Consider the following 20,585-nt stretch of genomic DNA (forward strand, 5'->3'; position numbering starts at 1 on the left):
GAGAAATACAAAATTTACAAAGTGCCAACAGTCTAAAATAAAATGATTGATGTCTTGTAAATCTGATATTAAAATTAACTGCAGAAAACTCAATAATTTAGATTGTTTGCTTGGACGCAGGATTAGTTCCAGATAGCAAATGGGTGGTCATAACAACACACACATCAAGACATCTAAACATACACTTGCTTTAAAATATTGCAGCCTATCTGGTACTCTGGATTCAATTTCTAATAGTAATACATAACAAAACTGCAAAGCCAAAAGGGATATGTTAATATGATTTGAAATTATAGATAAATCAGAATAAGAGGTAGTCATCCAATCCTAATTCAACTATGCTGCTGCTGTTCTTTGTCTCGAGTAATTACTCTAAATTTATTCATGTAATAATACCAAAGTAGTACTCAATCCATTTCTTCTTTGACATTTATATAATCAAATATGAAGAGAAAACAGTCTAGTTATGTAAGCATGCAACAGGTAAACACGAAGAAATCTGCAGATGCTGAAAATTCAAGCAACACACAAAATGCTGGTGGAACACAGCAGGCCAGGCAGCATCTATAAGGAGAAGCACTGTCGATGTTTCGGGCCGAGACCCGAGTCATATTTTTGACAAAACAATTAAATGTATTTGTATACCAGCTTAGATGTGGAAAAGATGCACCAAAGTCAATTAATATAACGTGATCATAGTATTCAAAACATTGGTTAAACTCCAGGTCCCAAAATTCTGCCTAATCCTTTCCTGGTAATTTTTCCCAGAGCAGTTACCTAATTAAATGCTTCAGACAGTGGATAGTCCTAATGCGCAAATTTCCAGCTACTTTACATATTCCACTATACCTATTTCTGAAATTTTCAGCAAAAAAAAAATCATTGAAAACAAAATCTATCAAACTCTTCTAGCTGAATTTGTTACTAAATGGGGCAGAGAATTTAAGTTTATCCTCTATTCCCTGCGATTAGGGAAAGTTTCAGACTCACTGATGGCAGAAGCAACCACTAAGATTCACTATTACAACAATTGATTCTTCAGAACTCAAGATATAGGCCCCTTCTATATGAATTCTATTCTCAGACAGCTCTTTTCTTTCAGGATTCAATCTAATGAACTTTCACCAGACTCATACTATGTATATTCTTTATTGTACCCATTTTATACTAGGTACAGCTCTCTTTAGGTAAGATGATCAAAATGATGTGCTATACAGGTTTCCCCCGCCATCCGAAGGTAGAGCGTTCCTATGAAACCGTTTGTAAGCCGAAATGTCGTAAAGTGAGGAAGCAATTACCATTAATTTATGTGGGAAAACTTTTTCAGTGTTCCCAGACCCAAAAAATAACCTACCAAATCATACCAAATAACACATAAAACTTACAGAAACACGAACATATAGTAAAAGCAGGAATGATATAATAAATACACAGCCTTTATAAAGTAGAAATATTGTATGTACTGTGTAGTTTCACTTATCAAAATCGGGAAGACAGCGAGCCAAAAATTGATTTGGAGGAAAAAAAAATTGGCACGTACATGCATATGCACACAACTGCCCGCACAAGGCTTCAGAGTCATGGTAGTCTTTCTCGGGGTAAACACATGTATAAAGTGGGTGTCTTTTTTCATAAAAGCGAAAATCCTCTTTGGTTAGTGAAAACAGGTACTAATGTAGTTCTTTCGTAAGCGAGCTGTCATAAAGCGAACGTTTGAAAAACGGGGGTCACCTATACAAGCACACCCTGAATATATCTACAAGTTGACTCTTTTACAGAGATGGTCAATTAAAATTGTTATTTTCATGAAAGTCAAACAAAAATCTGGAAACGATAGAAAATTGTAACAAACATAGAACATGCCAAAAACATTTTGTAGGCCAGGCACGAGAGAGAAAAGACAATGCTAAGTGGTAGTGATTAAGATAAATGACATGAAACATTAACTCTATGCTGCTACTTGTTTCCCGAATGTTGTTTCTATTTGATCTTTAAGAAACTACAAATGTTGGCTTTTAAATTTGGTTCCCAAAACTTATTAATTTTATAAGCTTCTTATTTAAGCAGCACCAAACGCCTGACTTTCAAAAGATAGTTTCCTTTCCTATTCTTCTCCATATCATAAATATCTTGTTCAGCAATATATCCTGTAGTCTTGCACACCTTATTCGCCTATCTGGTTATGTAACAAATTACCAACAATAAATAATGAAATTTGTCACCTTCAGACTCTTGGTTACCCAAGAAAGGCGCTGGTCCCCATATCCTCACTGTACCATCATCTGAAGCGCTAGCCATCATGGACGGAACTTGTGGGTTCCAGCTCACACAGTTTACAGTACGAGTGTGTCCTGTCAGCTCTGCTATAGGTAGTTCACTTCTTTTGTGCCAAATGTAAACTTTGTGATCTGCAAGAGACATTTCGTTCAAATACAAATGTTAGTACCCCGATTTACCCTCTTACATTAAGCAATCCATAGTTCTCAAACGGGATGCAAGATAGAAAAATCATTAAACTTTAAAAATTATTACATTTCCAAGTCCACAATCTGCTCCTAATTAGTTTGCTCTAGGTTTTTACTCACTCCCCACTCTAACCATTTGCAAATGACCTTTGAAACAACAAGCAGGATTTTAAATAGCCTGATACTTGCAAACCAATGCAACGTACCCATAGGTTTTCCCCATTAATGAAAATCAGGCTTCCTTTTGTTTACCAGTAAAAGCAATTCAGAGACGAAATTTGAGCAAAAAGATCTTGCCTCAACTCAGTGATGCAGTTACAACCACCTACTTCAGCCCATTCATGAACTTGTCAATTTGAATCACAAATCAAAATCTAAGCTGCATCATTGCCCAGCTCCCATATAGGGATAAATCAGATGCTATTCTATCAATTTCATGGATTAAAAATTCAAAAACAGCTTTCTTTGCAATTAAAGAGTCTGACAAATACAAGGTAAACAGTGACTTTCAGAAAGATTCTTTTATTTGACCTAAAATGATTTTTAAAAAAATCTCTTGAATAAACATTGGCACCAAGAATCAGGATGGAACTCAAATCAGCTAAAAAAGTCAACACTGACAAATCCTTCCTTAAACAACACTGATAAATACAAAATGTAACATTTACACTGATGTGCTGGACAAAAGTTGCAGATATGAGAACAACACAGCTGGGAAGTGTGGTATACATTGAACAGGGAGTAATAAATGAGGAGTGGTAGATGATATTTAATACAGATAAGTACACTTTGGCAGAATGAAATATGCAGACTAAAGGACACAATTCTAAATGGTATGCAGGAATAGAGTGACTTAGATGTACAACTTACATAAATCTTTGAAGGTGGCAGGAATCTCAAGTGGTTAGGCTACTTATCTCCAAAGTACAAAAGCAGTACAAAATGTTATGACACGTGCCAGCTGAGAAGCTATCCACCTAAACTCACCTTCCTTTGAAATGTCACTGGCAGACAGGATTAAGCTAAAATAGAAGGTATTTTGTAAGTACATTAAGGTCAAAAGAATAAGTAAGCAAAAGGCATACCCATTAGGGACAACAGCAGAAATCTATGTATGGAGCCAGCAGGTATGGGTGAGGTCCTAAATGGATACTGTTAAACAGTATTCTGAAAGGAAAAGGATTTATAGCTGGAGGATTCACTGAGGAGAACTTCTCTAGCAGGTGTAAAGGTGGATAAATCTCAAGAACCAGATGCGATTTATCCTAGGTTGCTATGAAGGGAAGGAAAATGATTGCTAGGGCTCTGGCCAAGAATTATAAATTTGGACATGTGAGGTAGCAGATGACTGGAGGACAGTAAACGTGGTCCTGCTTTTCAAAGGTGGGGGGAGGATGTAGCAGAGAAAAGGCTGGTAATTAAAGATCCATAAGCCTAACATCACAAGTAGGGAAGTTTTTGGCAAAAATTCTGAAGGACAGTTTTAATGATCAGTTGGAAAGGCAGAAATAGTCAGCATGGCTTTGTCAAGAGCAGATCTGGTCTGCCCAAACTGAATTAATATTTTGATGAGGCAATAAAGATTTTTTGATCAGGACAGTGTAGTAAGTATGTATTACTTTGCAGATTGGTCTAAAAGGATTGGATCCATGTATCCAGAGCAAATACGAAAATTGTCTCCAAAATTAGCTTATAAGTTTGTTTTGTGACTGGATACTTTATCCTTGAAGATGGCAGTAATGGATAATAATGTGGTTAAGAAGGTATAGAAGACATAGGAATATATGAAAGTACTGGAGAAATTCACCAGAGTATTGCCTTTTTGAATGACTGCTGAAGCTGGGTCTGTTTTCCTTGGAGTGCAGGAGTTTGATTCATTCATCCTTTTATTTATTTATTGAGATACGGAGCAGAATAGCCCCTTCCAGCCATGCCACCCAGCAGCCCCTAATTTAACCCTAGCCTGGTCACGGGACAATTCACAATCACCAATTAATCTACTAACCAGTATGTGTTTGGATTGTGGGAGGAAAGCAGAGCACCTAGAGGAAATCTATGCTGTCACAGGAAGAATGTGCAAACTCCTTAGAGACAGTGGTAGAAATGTACCTGGGTCACTGGTACTATATAGTGTTGTGGTAACCACCAAGCTGCCATGTTACCCCAAGGTTTATGAATGAGGCCATGAGGGTTACAGATAAGGCAGATGCTGGAAATTTTAACCCTTATCCGAGGTGAATAAAATTAGAGCACACAGATATAGGGTAAGGGGTTGGAGATCTGGATATGATCCAAGAAGGACCTTCTTCATTAAGAGAGTGATAAGTACCTGGAACACACTGCATAAGAGAGTGGTGGAAGCCGAGTCACTGAGAGCATTAAGAAGTGTCTAGATGAGCACTTGAACCACCTAGGCATAGAAGGCAGAGGCACAAGAGACTGCAGGTGCTGGAATCTGGAGCAAAAGAAAACAAAATGCTGGAGGAATTCAGCAGGTCAAGCACATGTATGAAGGCAAATGGATGATCAATATTTGGGTTGACTCCCTGACCATCCCTTTGCATCCACAGATGTCGTTTGACCCATTGATTTTCTCCAGCAGTTTTTGTTTAGGCATCGAAGGCTGTGGCCAAATGTTGAAAGACGGGATTATTGTTTATCAGTGCCCATTGGTTGTCATGGATGTGATGGGTCAAATGGTTTGTTTCCATGCTGCACAGTTCTAGCACTGAATCCATAATGATGAACAATCGTGGCTCTTCAAGTACTCATCCATGTAAAGTTTAAGTGTGGTGGGGGTTTCTTCAACCACTCCCTCAGGCAGTGAGTTCAAGACACCTGTAACTCTCTGAATGAAAACATTTTCTACAACTCTCCTCTAATCTTTTCACCAATTATTTTAAATTGATAGGTTTTGTTTTGGCCCATTTAAAAAGTGGAAACTGGTCTCTCCATCTAATCTAAATCCTATAATGTCCAATCAATAACTTAGTACTTCCACTAGAAGGACTGCTGGAGTTCAAGGTGGTGGTGAGGGCAATAAATACTGGCATTGCCAGCAACACCCAGAGGACAGAAATTTAATTTAAAAAATTCTAAGCTCCTTGTAATGCTTCAAACGTCTCCCCTTAGCTTCCTTTGCTCCAAAAAAGCACTAACATCCAAACTTCCATCATTACTCATTTTTATGCAGTTCAGTCAACATCTTTATAAACCTACACCCTTTATAGTACAATCACTTATTTCCTTGAATATGGTTGCCAGAGCTGAACATCCATAAAGAGTACTGTGTAATGTTTGGCTTGCACAAAACATTGGTTAGGTCAGAACAGGTGAATTACATCCCATTAAGCCACCTAATCTCAGGAAGAATGTAAAGGTCTTTGTAAGGGTATAGCAAAATTTACTCCTGTGGTTATCAAAATAGTGACGTTTAGCTGTAAAATTTGAAAGGAGATGGTGAGGGCGATCTCTTTTGATTTGATAGAAAAGATTCTAATGAAATGAATGCAGAGGAAAATTACCACTGTGTTGCTACAGTAGGACATGTTTTACTACAAAGATTGGACAGGTTGGGAATATCATTATTGGTTTAGAACAGAGGAATCCAAAGGGAGACTTAATTGAGGTGTGCGAAATTATGAGGTGTCTGGATGGAGACAATGGGAAAGACAAGTTCCTCCGAGCAAGGGTGTTAAGAACTAGGGGTTAACATTAAGGGACTGTATTTAGTGGAGTGATAAGAAAAAATTAGGACCCTGTAGTGAAGAATCTAGAACTCACTGCATGAAAGAATAGTAGAGATAGAAACTCTCATCCATTTCGATGTGAACTTGAAGAACTGTAAGCTACGTGCTGAGTTGCTCTATTTTGATCTTCATGGTACAATAGGGTGACTTTACTCCACCTTTGTTTTAAATAGAGTAAAAGGTTAACATTCTAAAAATACACAATTAAAAAAGTCAAGTGGGCAAAGGTAGCCTAGAAGACCTCTTTACTATTTTCAGGATAGTATCTTAGAACAACTGGTTCTGGAGCCAACCAGAGAACAAACTATTCTAAATTTTATATTGTGCAATGAGATAGGAATGATTTCAGATAATCATTCAGCATGGAAACAAACCTAAAGGCCTACTGAGACTGTACTGACCATTAAATGCCCATTTACACTAATCCCATTTGTATTAAATTCCCCAAATTCTACTGTTCACTACCTCTAGGGACCATTTACAAAGCCGAAATTTACAATTTATCTACCAATCCCCATAGTTTAAGTCACAGCGGTCAGGTTTCTGGCACTGAGTCTGGCTCAGAAGGGAAGGGGTGTGGGGTGGGGCGGGGTGAGAGAAGAGAGCTCTGGTAAAAAGGGATTCATTAGTTAGAGGAATAGAAAGGACGTTCTTTGGATAAGAACAAGATTCCCCGATATTATGTTGCCTCCCAGGTGCCAGGGTCTGGGACATCTCAGATTGAATCTTCAGTATTCTTAAATGAGAGGGGGAACAGCCAGGAGTCGTGGTCCATGTAGGTACCAATGACGTAGGGAGGAAGAGTGATGAAGTTCTGCAAAGTGAGTTCAGAGAGTTAGATGCCAAGTTAAAGGGAAGGACCTCTAGGGGTGTGATCTCAGGATTATTACTCAGGCCACATGCTAGCGAGGCCAGAAACAGGAAGATTATAGTTTAACATGTGGCCAAGGAGTTGGTGTTGGAGGGAGGGCATAAGATTTTTGGATTGCTGGGCTCTCTTCCAGGGAAGGTGGGACCCATACAAAAGAGATGGCTTGCACCTGAACTAGAAGGGACTGATATCTTAGTGGGAACATTTGCTAGTGCTACACAATGGGGTTTAAACAAGAATTGAGGGGGATGGGAACCAGAGTACCAGAACAGTTAGTGGGGAGCTTGTGGAGACAGATGTTAAGACTGCAGATAAAATCAGGAACCAGAAGGCTGAGCATGTTGCAGTTAATGTCCTGAGCTGCAGATACATCAATGCATGGAGTATTGTAAGAAAGGCAAATGAGATCAACACCCTGGAATGATATTGTAGCCATTAGTGAGACCTGGTTGCAGGAGCGATTAAGGCATGAGAGCTGGCGTTACTAGTCAGGGAAAATATCAATCAGGACAGACTGGAGAACTTGACTAATGAAGCATTATGGATAGAACTGAGAAATAAGAAAGGTATGACCACATTAATGGGGCTATATTACACGCTACCCACCAGTCCAAGGGATTTAGAGGAACAAATTTGCAGAAAGATCACAGACTGTTGCAAGAAACATAAGGTTGTTACTAATAGGTGATTTTCACTTGCCACATATTGACTGGAACTCTCAAACTGCCAAAGGACTAGATGGGATAGTGTTTGTCAAATGTGTTCAAGAAGGTTTCTTTAATCAGTACGTGGAAGTCCTATCAAGAGAGTGTATGATACTTGATCTGCTATTGGAAATGAGACAGGGGAGGTTACAAAAGTTTGTGACAGAGAACACTTTGCATCTAGTGATCACAATGCCATTAGTTTCAAAGTAAATATGCAAAAAGATAGGTCTGATCCGTGGGTTGTGATTCTAAATTGGAGAAAGGCCAATTTTGATGGTATCAGAGAGGATTTGACAAGCATCAGTGGGACAGGCTGTTTTCTGGCAAGTGTACTTAGTAAGTGGGAGGCCTTCAAAAGTGAATTTTTGAAAGTACAAAGCTTTTATGTGCCTGTCAGAATAAAAGATAAAGATAACAGGTGTAGGGAACCTTGGTTTTTAAGAACTCTGGTTAAGAAAAAAAAGATGCATAGCAGGTATAGGCAGGTAGGAACAAGTTAGATGCTTACGGAGTATAAGAGATCTCTTAAGAAAGAAATCGAGAGCGCTGAAAGGCGGCATGAGGTTGTCCTAGCAATCAAGGTGAAGGAGAATCCTAGGGATTCTACAGATATGTTAAGAGCAAAAGTATTGCAAGTGACAAAATTGGTCCACTGGAAGATCAGAATGGTAATGCATATAAAGAACCAAAAGAGATGGGGAGATCTTAAATAATTTTTTTTTTCATCTTTATTTACTCAGGAGATAGAGTCTAAAGAAGTGAGACAAAGCTGCATCAACTTCATGAACCCTGTGCAGATTGCAGAGGAAGAGGTGTTTGCTGTCCTGGGGCAAATTAGGATGGAAAAATCCCCAGGGGCTGACAAGGTATTCTCTCAGACCCTGCAGGAGGCAAGTGCAGAAATTGCTGGGGCCCTAGCAGAGTTATCTAAATCAGCCTTAGCGACAGATGAGGTACCAGAGGACTGGAGGATAGCCAATGTTGTTCTGTTGTTCAAGGCGGCTCTAAAAATAAACCAGGAAATTATCGGGCAGTGAGCCTGACATCAGTTGTAGGAAAGTTATTGGAAGGTATTCTGAGGGATCAGATATCTAAGTATTTGAATAAACATGGACTGATTAAGGATAGTTAGCATGGCTTTGTGCATGGTAGGTCATATCTAAACAATATTACAGTTTTTTTTTTTGAGGAAATTACTTGGAAAGTTGATGAAGGCAAGACAGTGGATATTGTCTACATGGACTTTAGTAAGGCATTTGAAAAGGTCCTGCATAGGAGGTTGGTCAGAAAGGTTCAGTTGCTTGGCATTCAAGATAAGCTAGTAAACTGGACTAAACATTGGCTTTGTGGGAGAAGACAGAGTGGTAGTAGATGGTTGCCTCTCTGATTGGAGGCCTGTGACTAGTGGTACACCACAGAAATCGGTACTGGATCTGTTGTTGTTTGTCATCTATAACAGCAACCTAGAAAATAATGTGGTTAACTGGATCAGAAAATTTGTGGATGACTCCAAGATTGGAGGTGTAGTGGGCAGTGAGGAAGGCTATAGTGGAGTGAGATCTGGATCAGCTGGAAAAATGGGAGATGGAATTTAATGCAGACAAGCACGAGGTGTTGCACTTCGTTAGGACCAACCTGGGTAGGTCTTACACAGTGAATGGTAGGGCACTGAGGAGTGCAGTAGAACAAAGGGATCTGGGAATACAGGTTCATAATTAAAGTGGTGGTACAAGTAGATGTGGTTGTAAAGAAAGCTTTTGGCACATTGGCCTTCATAAATCAATGTACTGAATATAGGAAGTAGAATGTTATGTTGAAGTTGTTCAAGATGTTGGTGAAGCCTAATTTGGAGCATTGTGCGCAGTTTTGGTCACCTATCTACAGGAAAGATATAAATGAAGTTGGAAGTGTACAGAGAAAGTTTATAAGGATGTTGCTGGGCCTGACAGACCTGATTTTATAAGAAAAGGTTGAATAGGTTATGAATTTATTCCTTGAAATGTAGAGGATTGAGAGATTGGGAGATGTACTGTGCTCAGTTCTGGTTGCCTCACTATAGGAAGGATGTGGAAACCACAGAAAGGGTGCAGAGGAGATTTACAAGGATGTTGCCTGGATTGGGGAGTATGCTTTATGAGAATAGGTTGAGTGAACGCAGCCTTTTTTCCTTGGAGCAATGGAGGATGAAAGGTGACCTGATAGAGGTGTATAAGATGATGAGAGTCATGATCGCGTGGAGAGTCGGAGGCTTTTTCCTAGGGCTACAATGGCTAGCATGAGAGGGCATAGTTTTAAGGTGCTTGGAAGTAGGTAGAGGAGATATCAGGGTAAGTTGGGTTTTTTTTAAAGCAGAGAGTGGTGAGTGCATGGAATGGGCTGCCGGCAACAGTGGTGGAGGCGGATATGATAGGGTATTTTAAGAGACTCCTGGACAGGTACACAGAGCTCAGAAAAATAGAGGGCCATGGGTAACCTTAGGTAATTTCTAAGGTAAGGGACATGTTCGGCACAGCTTCATGGGCTGAAGGGCCTGTATTGTGCTGTAGGTTTTCTATTCTATGTTTCTATAAAGGTATACAAGATTATGAGGGGGTATAGATAGGATAAATGCAAGCAGGCTTTTACCACTGAGATTGAGTGGGACTACAACTAGAAGTCATGGGCAAAGGGTGAAAGGTGAAAATTTAAGGGGAACATGAGGGGAAACTTCTTAATTCAGAGGGTAGTGAGTGTGTGGAATGAGCTGCCAGCACACGGTGCATGCAAGCTTGATTTCAATGTTTAAAAGTTGTCTGGATGGGTACATGGGCTATGTTTCTGGTGCATGTTGACTGGAGTTGGCAGTTTAAATGGTTCGGCACAGACTACTTTTCTATGCCTCTATAAGGGGAGTCTTTGGAACTCTTCCTCAAAGGTGATGGAAGCAGCCTTAATATTTTTAAGGCAAAGATACACGTTCTTAATAAGGGAATGAAAGTGAAAGTGGGAATGAATAGTGTAGTTGGACATGAATGTGGAATTGATGTTAGAACAAGAGCTGTGACCTTATGTAATGGCAGAGGAGGCATGAGCTGCCATACGGTCTACTCTTGCTTCAAAATTGCATGCTCGCTTGTAAGGCTACCATTTGTGCTGTAGAAGCCTATAATCATCAGCAACCCACATTCTTACCTTCACTGCCACTGGCTATAAAGTCTTCATTGTTGCCTCCAAAACATGAATGAATTGTGTAAAATCCTTGTGTCACCCCTTGATACTTTCTCACTAAAACACGATCCTGCAAGTCCCATAGATGAACTCCCTGAAAGAAAAAAAGAAATTTATACTAAAGTGGAAGATGTCTTTCTAATGTACTGCATTTCCCATATAACATTTTTTTTTGAAAATGTTAAATATTTAAATATTGTGGTGTTTAGGAATGGGTGACACTTCGATGTCGAGCAATAATTAGAAATAACAAAGATACAAGAAATGGAATTGCGCTTTGTCATTATGTTTGATGGAAGATTCATTTGATCCTTCTGTGTATTTTCCAACTCTTAAAATTATATTGCATTTACAACATTGGCACAAGGCTAAGCACAACCATTATATCGGACTTTAAAAGTTTGGACAATACCACTTAGTATCACTGGTCTGAGTGCTTTCTATTGTTATAGTCATACAACAACACAGCATGGAAATTGGCTTTTCCGATCAACTTATCCATGCCAGCCTTGATACCCACTGATATGGTCCCATTTGTCACGTTTCCTCTAAACCCCACCTAGCCACATACTTATCTAAATATTTTTTGATTGTATTTGTACTTGCCTCAATCACTTTCTCTGGCAGCTCTTCCCATAAATGCACACCCTCTGTGTGAAGTTGCCTCTGAGATTCCTTTCAAATCTTCTCGTTTTAAACTTGTGCTCTCTAGTTTTTATTCTCCCTCCCAGAAAAATGACTGAGCGCATTCACCCTATCTACGTCTCTCATGATTTTATGTGCTTCCATAAAGGTCACCTCTCAGACTTCTATGCTCCAAGGAATAAAGTCTTAACCCACCTAACTTCTTCCTGTAAATCAATCAGCTAGGATCAATAATCAAACAGAAAACAATCATTTAGGTAAGCTGAATTTCATCAAAACTAGCTCATTGGTTTTATGAAAGGCAAATCATAAAGACAAATTTGCTCAAATTCTTTTAAAATGCGATGGAGGAAAACCTGTTGATATACTGTGTTTAGATTTCCAAAAGGCATTTGACAAAGTGCTTTCTTAGCAGATTCAGCATGTAACCAGAAACTTTGACAAACAGTGGAGAGTATCCTAAATGGTTGCATCATGGCCAATGGAAACACCAATGCCCAAGAACAGAAAAGGCTACAGAGAATGGTAGATACAGTCCAGTCTATCAAAAGTGAAGCCCTCCCACCACTGAGTACATTTATATGGAGCACTGCCAAGATAGCAGCATCCATTTCCAAAGATCTTCATTCAAACTATGTCTTTTTCACACTAACTACCATTATGTAGCCTCCTAGAAGCCTTAGGTCCTACACAGCAGAATCAGGAAGAGCTGATAACCTACAACCACTATTCTGAACTGAGTCTACAATGTACTGACTCACTTTCAAAGACTCTTTACAACATAAGTTACAATATTTTTATTTGCACCATTTGTTTTCTTTTGCACAGTAGTGTTTATCAGTCTTTATGTATAGTTTTCTGTAAAATTCTACTGTATTTTTCCCCTGTAAATACCTGCAAGAAAATCAAGATTCAAGATTGTTTAATGTAATTTCCAGTACACAAATGTAAAGAATTAAATAATTGTTACTCCTGCTCCGATGCAGCACAAAAGACCACAATAATTAAAAAACACGATAAAATACATAAGATAGCTTACATACAAAGATTTTGATTATGTGTCCATAAAGTGATGCTATGTACAGGAGTGTCTAAAATAAATCTCAAGGTAATATATGGTAACATACACATACTTTGATGATAAATTTACTTTGAACAAGAAGAATCTCAGCCTGACTATTTTTTGCTGCAACATTTTGTGTTTGTTGCTTTGAACACAAGAAGCTGGTGAATAAATTGAGAGCCCAAGGTATTAGAGGAAATTCATATACCTGGATTGAAAGCTAGGTATCACATAGGAAACTGAGAATTGGAATAATTGTGTGCTTTTCAGGGTGGAGGGGCGTAACAGTGGAAAATGACATTGAAAAGACAAGGAGATGCAAGTTTCCAACAAGTAGTTAAAAGAGCAAATGGCATGTTGACCTTTACTGTAAAGGAATTGGAGTTTAAGATAAAGAGCCTTTGTCACAGTTCTATAAGATGTTAGCGGGTTTTGTAGCACTGGAGGTACTTCAAAGGAGGTTTACCACACTATCTTCTGGGATTAGAGGGTTAGATAATTTACTTTTGTATTCCTTGGAGTTTAGAAGAATGAAGACCTTATTCAAACACATAAATTCGTAAAGGGGTGCGGGGGCAGAGACAGTGGTTGAAAGGATAGATTTGAGATGCTTCCATGAATTGGAGAGTCAAGAACAATGGAACAATGGAGGTTACTTAAAACTAAGATGCACAGAAATATCTGCACACCGAAAGTAGCGAATCCCAGAATTGTCTGCCACAGAGAGTGGTGGAAATCAGATCAATACATATTTAAGAAGATAAATAAATATTGTAAGATCAAGAAATTAAAGGTTATGTATCTACATTATGGGACATTTTCTATATCAAATAGAAGTAATTTCTGTTGTGTCAAGACATGTGATATTTTACTCTTCATGAGCCACTAGGTATAGTTAGAATGATTATTTTCCTTGCAATATAATACTCATAAAGACCAAATGTTCTTCAGTCTGGAAATGCTTTCAGTCCATTATCAACTGCAAAAAGGCACCCCCTGCCTTGATGACACCCTTCTTCCAACCCAGTTAAACAATTTCTACAGATTTGACAGCAACACGAGTGAATCTGCAGATGCTGGAAATAAATAAAAACACAAAATGCTGGCAGAACTCAACGTTTCAGGCCAAAACCCTTCATCAGGAGTTAAGTAACATGGGACTTCATTCCTGATGAAGGGTTTTGGCCCGAAACGTCGTCACTACCTCCTCCCATAGATGCTGTCTGGCCTGCTGAATTCTGCCAGCATTTTGTGTTTTTACCTACAGATTTGACTCTCAGATCATATTCAAAGATCACCTTCTCAGGCCCATTCAACCACACCATCGCCACTGCCCCACACCCTTTGTTGTCAAGGAAGAGGAGGTGAAAAGGCCGTTCAGGGGATGAAAATATCAAGGCGGCTGTTGGCTATGACTCTGTCTCCCAGCCATCCTTAAACAGTGCACTAACCCACTGTCAATGGTTTTCACAAACATTTTCAATTAGGCTATTAAATTATGCACTGTTCCAGCAGGTTTTAAGAAATCAATTATTATTCCAGTCCTAAAACAAAACAAAGATCAGTGGAATCAATGACTACAGGCCAGCTGCACTCTCAACAGTCATAATGAAGACTTTTCAAAGGCTGGTCATGTCATTTCACAAATTCATACCTTAAAATTTTATATATTCACTGCAGTTCACTCACCTGTAGAGCCAAAAGACCTGCAGATGACACAGTTAACATCAGTCTAGACTTCATACTACAGCATATTGACTCTCTTGGTACATTTGTTAGGATTCTCCTTGCTGATTTCAGTTCAGCCTTCAAAACCGTCATTCCTGAGCAAGAGAAACGCTCCAAATTCAACATGCCAGGTTCCATCTGCAGGTGGATCAGATACTTCCTCTCTGACAGGAGGCAGTATGCGAGACTAGGCAAGTATATACCCCATCCTGCTGAGCCAGCACTGATGCACAACAAGGGTGCATTCTCTGCCTTCTCCTATTTTCTCTATACACTAATGACTGTGCCTCTAGTGATCCATCAGTTAGCCTGGTAAAGTTTGTGGACAACACCACTGTTATCACCAGAGATGACACATTTCAAGTACCACCAGAGACTAAACAAGCTAGTGTTCTGGTGCAATCACAACAACTTGGAGCTGAATGCCCTCAAAACCAAAGAGATGCATATCAATTTCAGGAGAAATGAGTCTCCTCTCCACCCACTGATCATCAACAATGTTTCAACATTCAGGTTCCTCAGCATCATTATTTTTAGGATCTCATATGGGAGAACTATATCTCCTTCATTAACAAAAAGGCTCAGTAAAGGATGTACATCTTGTGCCGGTTGGTAAAATTCCGTCTTCCCCAGAACATTCTCATACCAGGCATTACAGTCTGGTTTGGTGCAGCATCTTCTTGCAATATAAAAAAAACTACAGTGAACTGTCAAGTCAGCAGAAAAGACTGCAGCCTACCATTACTGCAGGACTTGTATGCGTCCAGGACAAATAAGTGGGCAGGAAAAATCATTGCAGACACTAACCACCTGGCAAACTGCCTTTTCCAAAAGCTCCCTTCTGTTATTAAAACAAAAACTTCACGCTTTTTAAAAGTTTCTTCCCTTAGGCAGTTAACGTGGTCATCTAGTCACTGTACAGTACTACAAATGTGTTAAATCACTTTTTATAATGCTGTTTACATTGTAAATACATGCTGGTATTTATGTATTTATGCACATTTCATTCCATATCCGTACATTAACTTCTAACTTTATTTTTATACAAATCTTTATAATTGTTCAATGCTGTTTTTTGTTGTCTGACGTGCCAATATATCACAGCAAATTCCTAATAAACGGACGTGTAAATGACAAATAAAGTTGATCCTTGATCGACCTAGCAAACCTGCACTGCATTCCCACAGCATGCACTGCCTCTCACAAACTTTGTCTGTCATTTAATATCATGGCTAATCTGATTTTAACATCAACTTCATTTTCCCATCTAAACATCGTAAAGTAGTAGATGTATGCTCACACCAAAGTCCTGTTCAATGCTTCAAGGCTTAATATAGTGCTCCAACTTACAGTAAAGCAAAGATATCACTATTTTCCAGAATGTAAATGTTTCTGCATTCCCATTCAGTTTCCACAAAACAAATTTAGCAAACATTTAAATGTTTGTTCTTTTTTGTATGTCAGAATCAGTGACCTTGTTTTCCCAAATTATGCTCCATCATCCACATTCTTTCCCAGTTAACCTATGAAAGCAAAATATAAGAATGAGGAGCTTTTGACACCTTAAGCTTACTCCACAATTCATAAAGATCATGGCAGGTCTTCAACCTTAAATCCACTTCCTATTGTATCCCTCAATCCTTCTAGTATCCAAATCTATAAACCTGAGATTTGAGTGCAAGCTTCCACAGGCCATCTGGAATAAAAATTCTCTAAGATTCACCATTCTCTTGAATGAAAACATATTCCCTCACTTATCCTAAATGACCTGTCCCTTCTTTTGAAATGGTGACATTCAGATCTGGACATTTCAGCCAGAGAAACCTTGACAGGTCCTCTAAGAATTTTGAGCAACACACAAAATGCTAGAGGATACGTTTCAGTGAGAAAACCACTTATTCTTCCAAACTCTAGAGAAACAAGGCCTAGTTTACTCAAATTCTCTTCATGTGAGACTCACTATTCCTGGAACCATCTACTGTACTTTTTTTTTTTAAAGCCAGGCAGATCATAACTGCACATGATACACCAGGTGCTGTCTCACCAGGGCTCTATATTACTGTAGCAAGATATTTGTATTCCAATCCTCTCAGCGTAATGATCACTTGGCTTCCTAACTGCCTACTGCTCTTACATGTTATCTTGTAGTGAGCTGTGTACAGTATAAGGACACCAGGATCTCTCTGAATAATAACAATTCCCAATCTCTCACCATTTAAAAAATGGCATTTGTTTTCTTAACATAGAGGGTAACCTCACTTTTTCAAGTCTACTCTATTTGCCAAGCTGCCCACTCATGCCCTGTCTACCGTCTATACCTTCTTGAAACCATTTTATATTCCCATCACTATTTACATTTCTTTAGATTCTTGTATTCAGTAGACTTGGAAATTTTATGCTTAGTCCCTAGAATCAAATTGCTGATATGACTTGTGAATAGCTGGGGCCCTTTAATATCTAGTTAGTTGGTGTCTACCAGCTCAAGAAAGATTCATCTGCTCCTGGACTTTTTTCCCCCTTGTCTGTTAACTTAATTTTTAAATGACTATATTGTAATACACGGTTTTATCTGGGTGGATGAGATCAACAGTGAGATCCAAATGCCAAGAAGGTGGTTCTACAACATTTCATGGAGAGTGAAGGGCATGGTAAGTTACACAAGAGGTTATAATTGTCCACTGCAACCAAGGAAGACCCTAGTTTGAGACAACTACTTGAACCACTGGGCCTAGACTTCTGAGGTCATGAGAGTGCAGAGCCCCACTTCAACAGCTTTTCCACAACTCTCCCACACATTTTTCCACTATCATCCACGGACACAATGAATATTACCATTACCAACACACTGCTGTGTTCTTTGATTGCCTGTAAATGAACAAAATTAGCGCAGACACCTACTACAGATAATGGACTGCCTTCATACATTGCTTTCGGCAACTGCAACCTCCAAATCTTCATTTTCGATGTGACATTCAAGATGAATTAGAACTTCAAGTTTTTCATTCCTAACCTGTTGAAGTGGTGAAATGTTTCATTTCACTCTTGGCTGTTTCTCGCATCACCAAGTCAGAATACTTTAAACCACAGTGAATAAAAAAATACTAAATTGTTGTACTGCTTATTTCTCACCAACTACCAGTGACAAAAATCACTGTGTATTTTTTTAAAAACACAAGCACATGCAAAGGACACTAAAATCTGTTCGCTCTAAGTGCAGTGTAGTGTGTAACCGCCACAAAGTCCGCGTGACCGATGCTAGTTAGAAACTACGCAGTCTCTTGTCCCAATTAAGCAGTATAGTGTCCTAAACAAAGGGAATCCTGGCTGTTGTTTCAATTAGTTTTTGTTCTTTAAGAGCTGTCCCAAATCAGTGGCTGCCGTGATTAACAGATGCTTAACTAGCTGGAATCCACTGTATTTTATTTTTGCAATTCCATTTCTTACTGAGATTTCAATTTATGCAATTTCAAACTGAGTCACAGCTCCAAGATTTGAAACACTGATTTTGACTCTCTCAGTCCTGACAAAATTATCAGTTTTTAAAAAAAAGGCAATTAAAGGTATATTGTTGAAAATGACGAGCTTATGTATGGAATGGACTGTTTGGATGGCATGCAAACTAAAGGTTTTCATTGCATCTTGATAGCATGTTCCAATAATAAACCAATTTAAAATCTCTCATTGCTTACCCACTGGAAAATCTTTACATCTAATTTTCCAACACATCTTATTCAACATGCCTTTTAAACCTAGTGTAAAAATATAAGCCAAGGCTAACAACCGGGCCAAATCATTTACAACTCATCTATCCTTCGTAACAAATGATTTGTTAATGAAAATATTTGATGGTATTTACACATATTCCCAGAGTTTTCAATTATAAAACCCATGTTGCCTTTTTGGTTTCATGTTTGCTTCCATAAATAAGGGTCCATTACTGTAGAGACATTGCCCAACTGGTGAAGAATAAGCAGATAATCAAAAGGTAAAGATAACCATTACCCAAATAAAGGGGGATAGTTGTGCCTGATCAGTCAAGGTCCTTGAAAAGTAAACCAGAAGGGTTGTTAATGTCTTCACTGTATTGAATGGATTATCTTTTTAAAGTCTTCAACAAATTGATTTTTGTGTAGTAATGAATGCATCTGGTAATAAGCCAACAGTTAGAAAATACAAATGATAAAAAGGAAGGGTGACAAGGTCAGAGGCAGGCTAGAAGGACAATGTCCTACCCCTCCTGTAATTGAATTACGGGTGCAAGTTATTAATGTGATCAACATGAGGATTCACCAGCACCTGAAAAAGGAAGTAACAAGCATAGACTTTGGTTGTAAAGTACAGAAAAATAAGTACCTGCCATAAATAGTGTTCTGTATTCATGATTCTCTGCTGAACCTTCTATTCAGCATGAAGATGATTAAGAGTGAGCTTCACCTGATGTAAATTATTGTTAATACAAATCTGAAGGAACTGCAGACTCAAATATGCATGCTTGTGAAATCATTGTGACCATAATTCTGTTGCCCTACAAGGGTAAAATTATACACTAACTGGTTTGTTCAAGACAAGTTTCTGATGTAGGACATCACTTAAATTTGAAAAGCCGATAGAGTAACCATTCTCTTTCAGCAAATCTCATCCTACTGTGAAAATAATTGTTTTTCTTAATACACAAAATAAAACCAATACCCCAGCTGGTTCATAAACAGCTGCAGAACACTATCTGAACAGGTATTATGATCTGATCCTTCATAGATTGACTGCTTTGATTTGCCCAGTTAAATTGAGACTAAAATTCCTCATAACACTATTTTCCCTTTAGATTAATTCTCTCTCCATTGTTCTTGCTGTTACAGAGCTGAAATGAAATCTCTCACTAATTTTAAACACTTTGTTTCTCATCTCCACACACAGCTTTTCTTGTTCTTTTGAGCCGAGGTCATTGCTGAAATAACTTTATTTTGGTGCTGAAGATCCAGGTGGATTCCAACTCAAGCTCAGCAAGCATCAGCAATGTGGTAATATGTTTAGGGAATGAGATAAGACATCTTACCTTGAAGATTACAAAGCATTTCTCAATCAGATTAATCCAATGATACCCAAGAAAGCCTTGCCAGGATTTAAGACTATTAAAAATATTATGGGTTAATAATTGCAGTACAAATGTCAGAGTCAAAGTACTGGAGTACGTGGGAATCCCATGCTTCTAAACAGTAAAAATACTCTAATCAGAATAAAAGAACATTTCTAGTAAATTGGTTTCAACACCAACTCTAGGAAATTGCATTGTTTGCTTTAAATCATATGTTCCTGAAGGCAATTTCCCAAATTGCCATCATTCCATGGTATTTCAATATCTCTATTACACAGCAGTATGTACTGTTTCTCAATTCCTGATCATTTATATAGTGTCTCTTGTTCTGCAAGTTGTCGCTGGTTAAACCAAGTATTTGCAGAGATCTTCCACTATTTCATTCAGCTTCATTCATATAGATTTTCTTCCTCCAACTTCACTATGTCCAGGAGTTGGTAACATTTGAACAGATGGCACACTGGAGATTGTACTTTTTAGTAAGAGTCACCGATAACCTCCCTTTATTTTGTGGATCAAAGCTGTACGTTGATTACATTCTTACAAATAAACATGAACATCTTTTTCAGGCTTTGTGTTTAAAATCAAAGCGCAGAGATGAAGAAATCAGCTCATAGTAACAGAATCCAAATACTCACAGATGATAAACCCTGTTACCATAACAGCCAAAGTTCCTGAATGCAAAAGGATTATGGTGAATAGCTAAAGACATTTTCCCGTAGCAGGGAAAAAAAATCAAGGTGTAGAGGAACAGCAGAGGTGATAGTTGATTTTTTAAGAGAGCCACTTCATTTAAACTATGACGAATTGAGTCAGTATTCTGAAGCTTGGTTGGATCTGTTTTGCCATTGTCAACATGTAGATTTATCATTGTTCTGATCTTCTCTGATGATTGGTCTATACAGAAGTCTCCATGTAGTTAAGGACAAAGCAACATGCAATCAGAGCCATTATCCAAGGTCAAAAGGTTTTCATTCAGGCCTAAGGTAACAGATTTAGAACCCTGTCCATCCACTTAAAAGTCTGCAACCCAACTTCACAAATGATGCAATGACCAA

At 38.5% G+C, this 20,585-nt stretch overlaps 1 protein-coding gene across 3 annotated transcripts in view; it reads right to left on the bottom strand.

Annotated features, from left to right (window-relative positions):
* Positions 1-20,585, bottom strand: part of LOC140733215 (WD repeat-containing protein 26) — a 142,703-nt gene that overhangs the window by 10,324 nt on the left and 111,794 nt on the right. The window contains exons 12-14 of one of the 3 annotated variants that reach the window (XM_073056248.1): positions 10,964-11,093; positions 4,795-4,920; positions 2,273-2,408 (exon numbers count right to left, since the gene is read on the bottom strand). In XM_073056248.1, coding sequence (XP_072912349.1) covers positions 4,844-4,920; positions 10,964-11,093 — 207 coding nt within the window. In that variant the 3' untranslated portion in view covers positions 2,273-2,408; positions 4,795-4,843. Of the gene's footprint in view, positions 1-2,222; positions 2,409-4,794; positions 4,921-10,963; positions 11,094-20,585 lie in introns of those variants that run through there. The other 2 variants (XM_073056247.1, XR_012100243.1) reach the window with 2 other exon arrangements.

This window comes from Hemitrygon akajei, chromosome 9 (genome assembly GCF_048418815.1).
Source record: "Hemitrygon akajei chromosome 9, sHemAka1.3, whole genome shotgun sequence".
Taxonomy (NCBI): Eukaryota; Metazoa; Chordata; class Chondrichthyes; order Myliobatiformes; family Dasyatidae; genus Hemitrygon; species Hemitrygon akajei.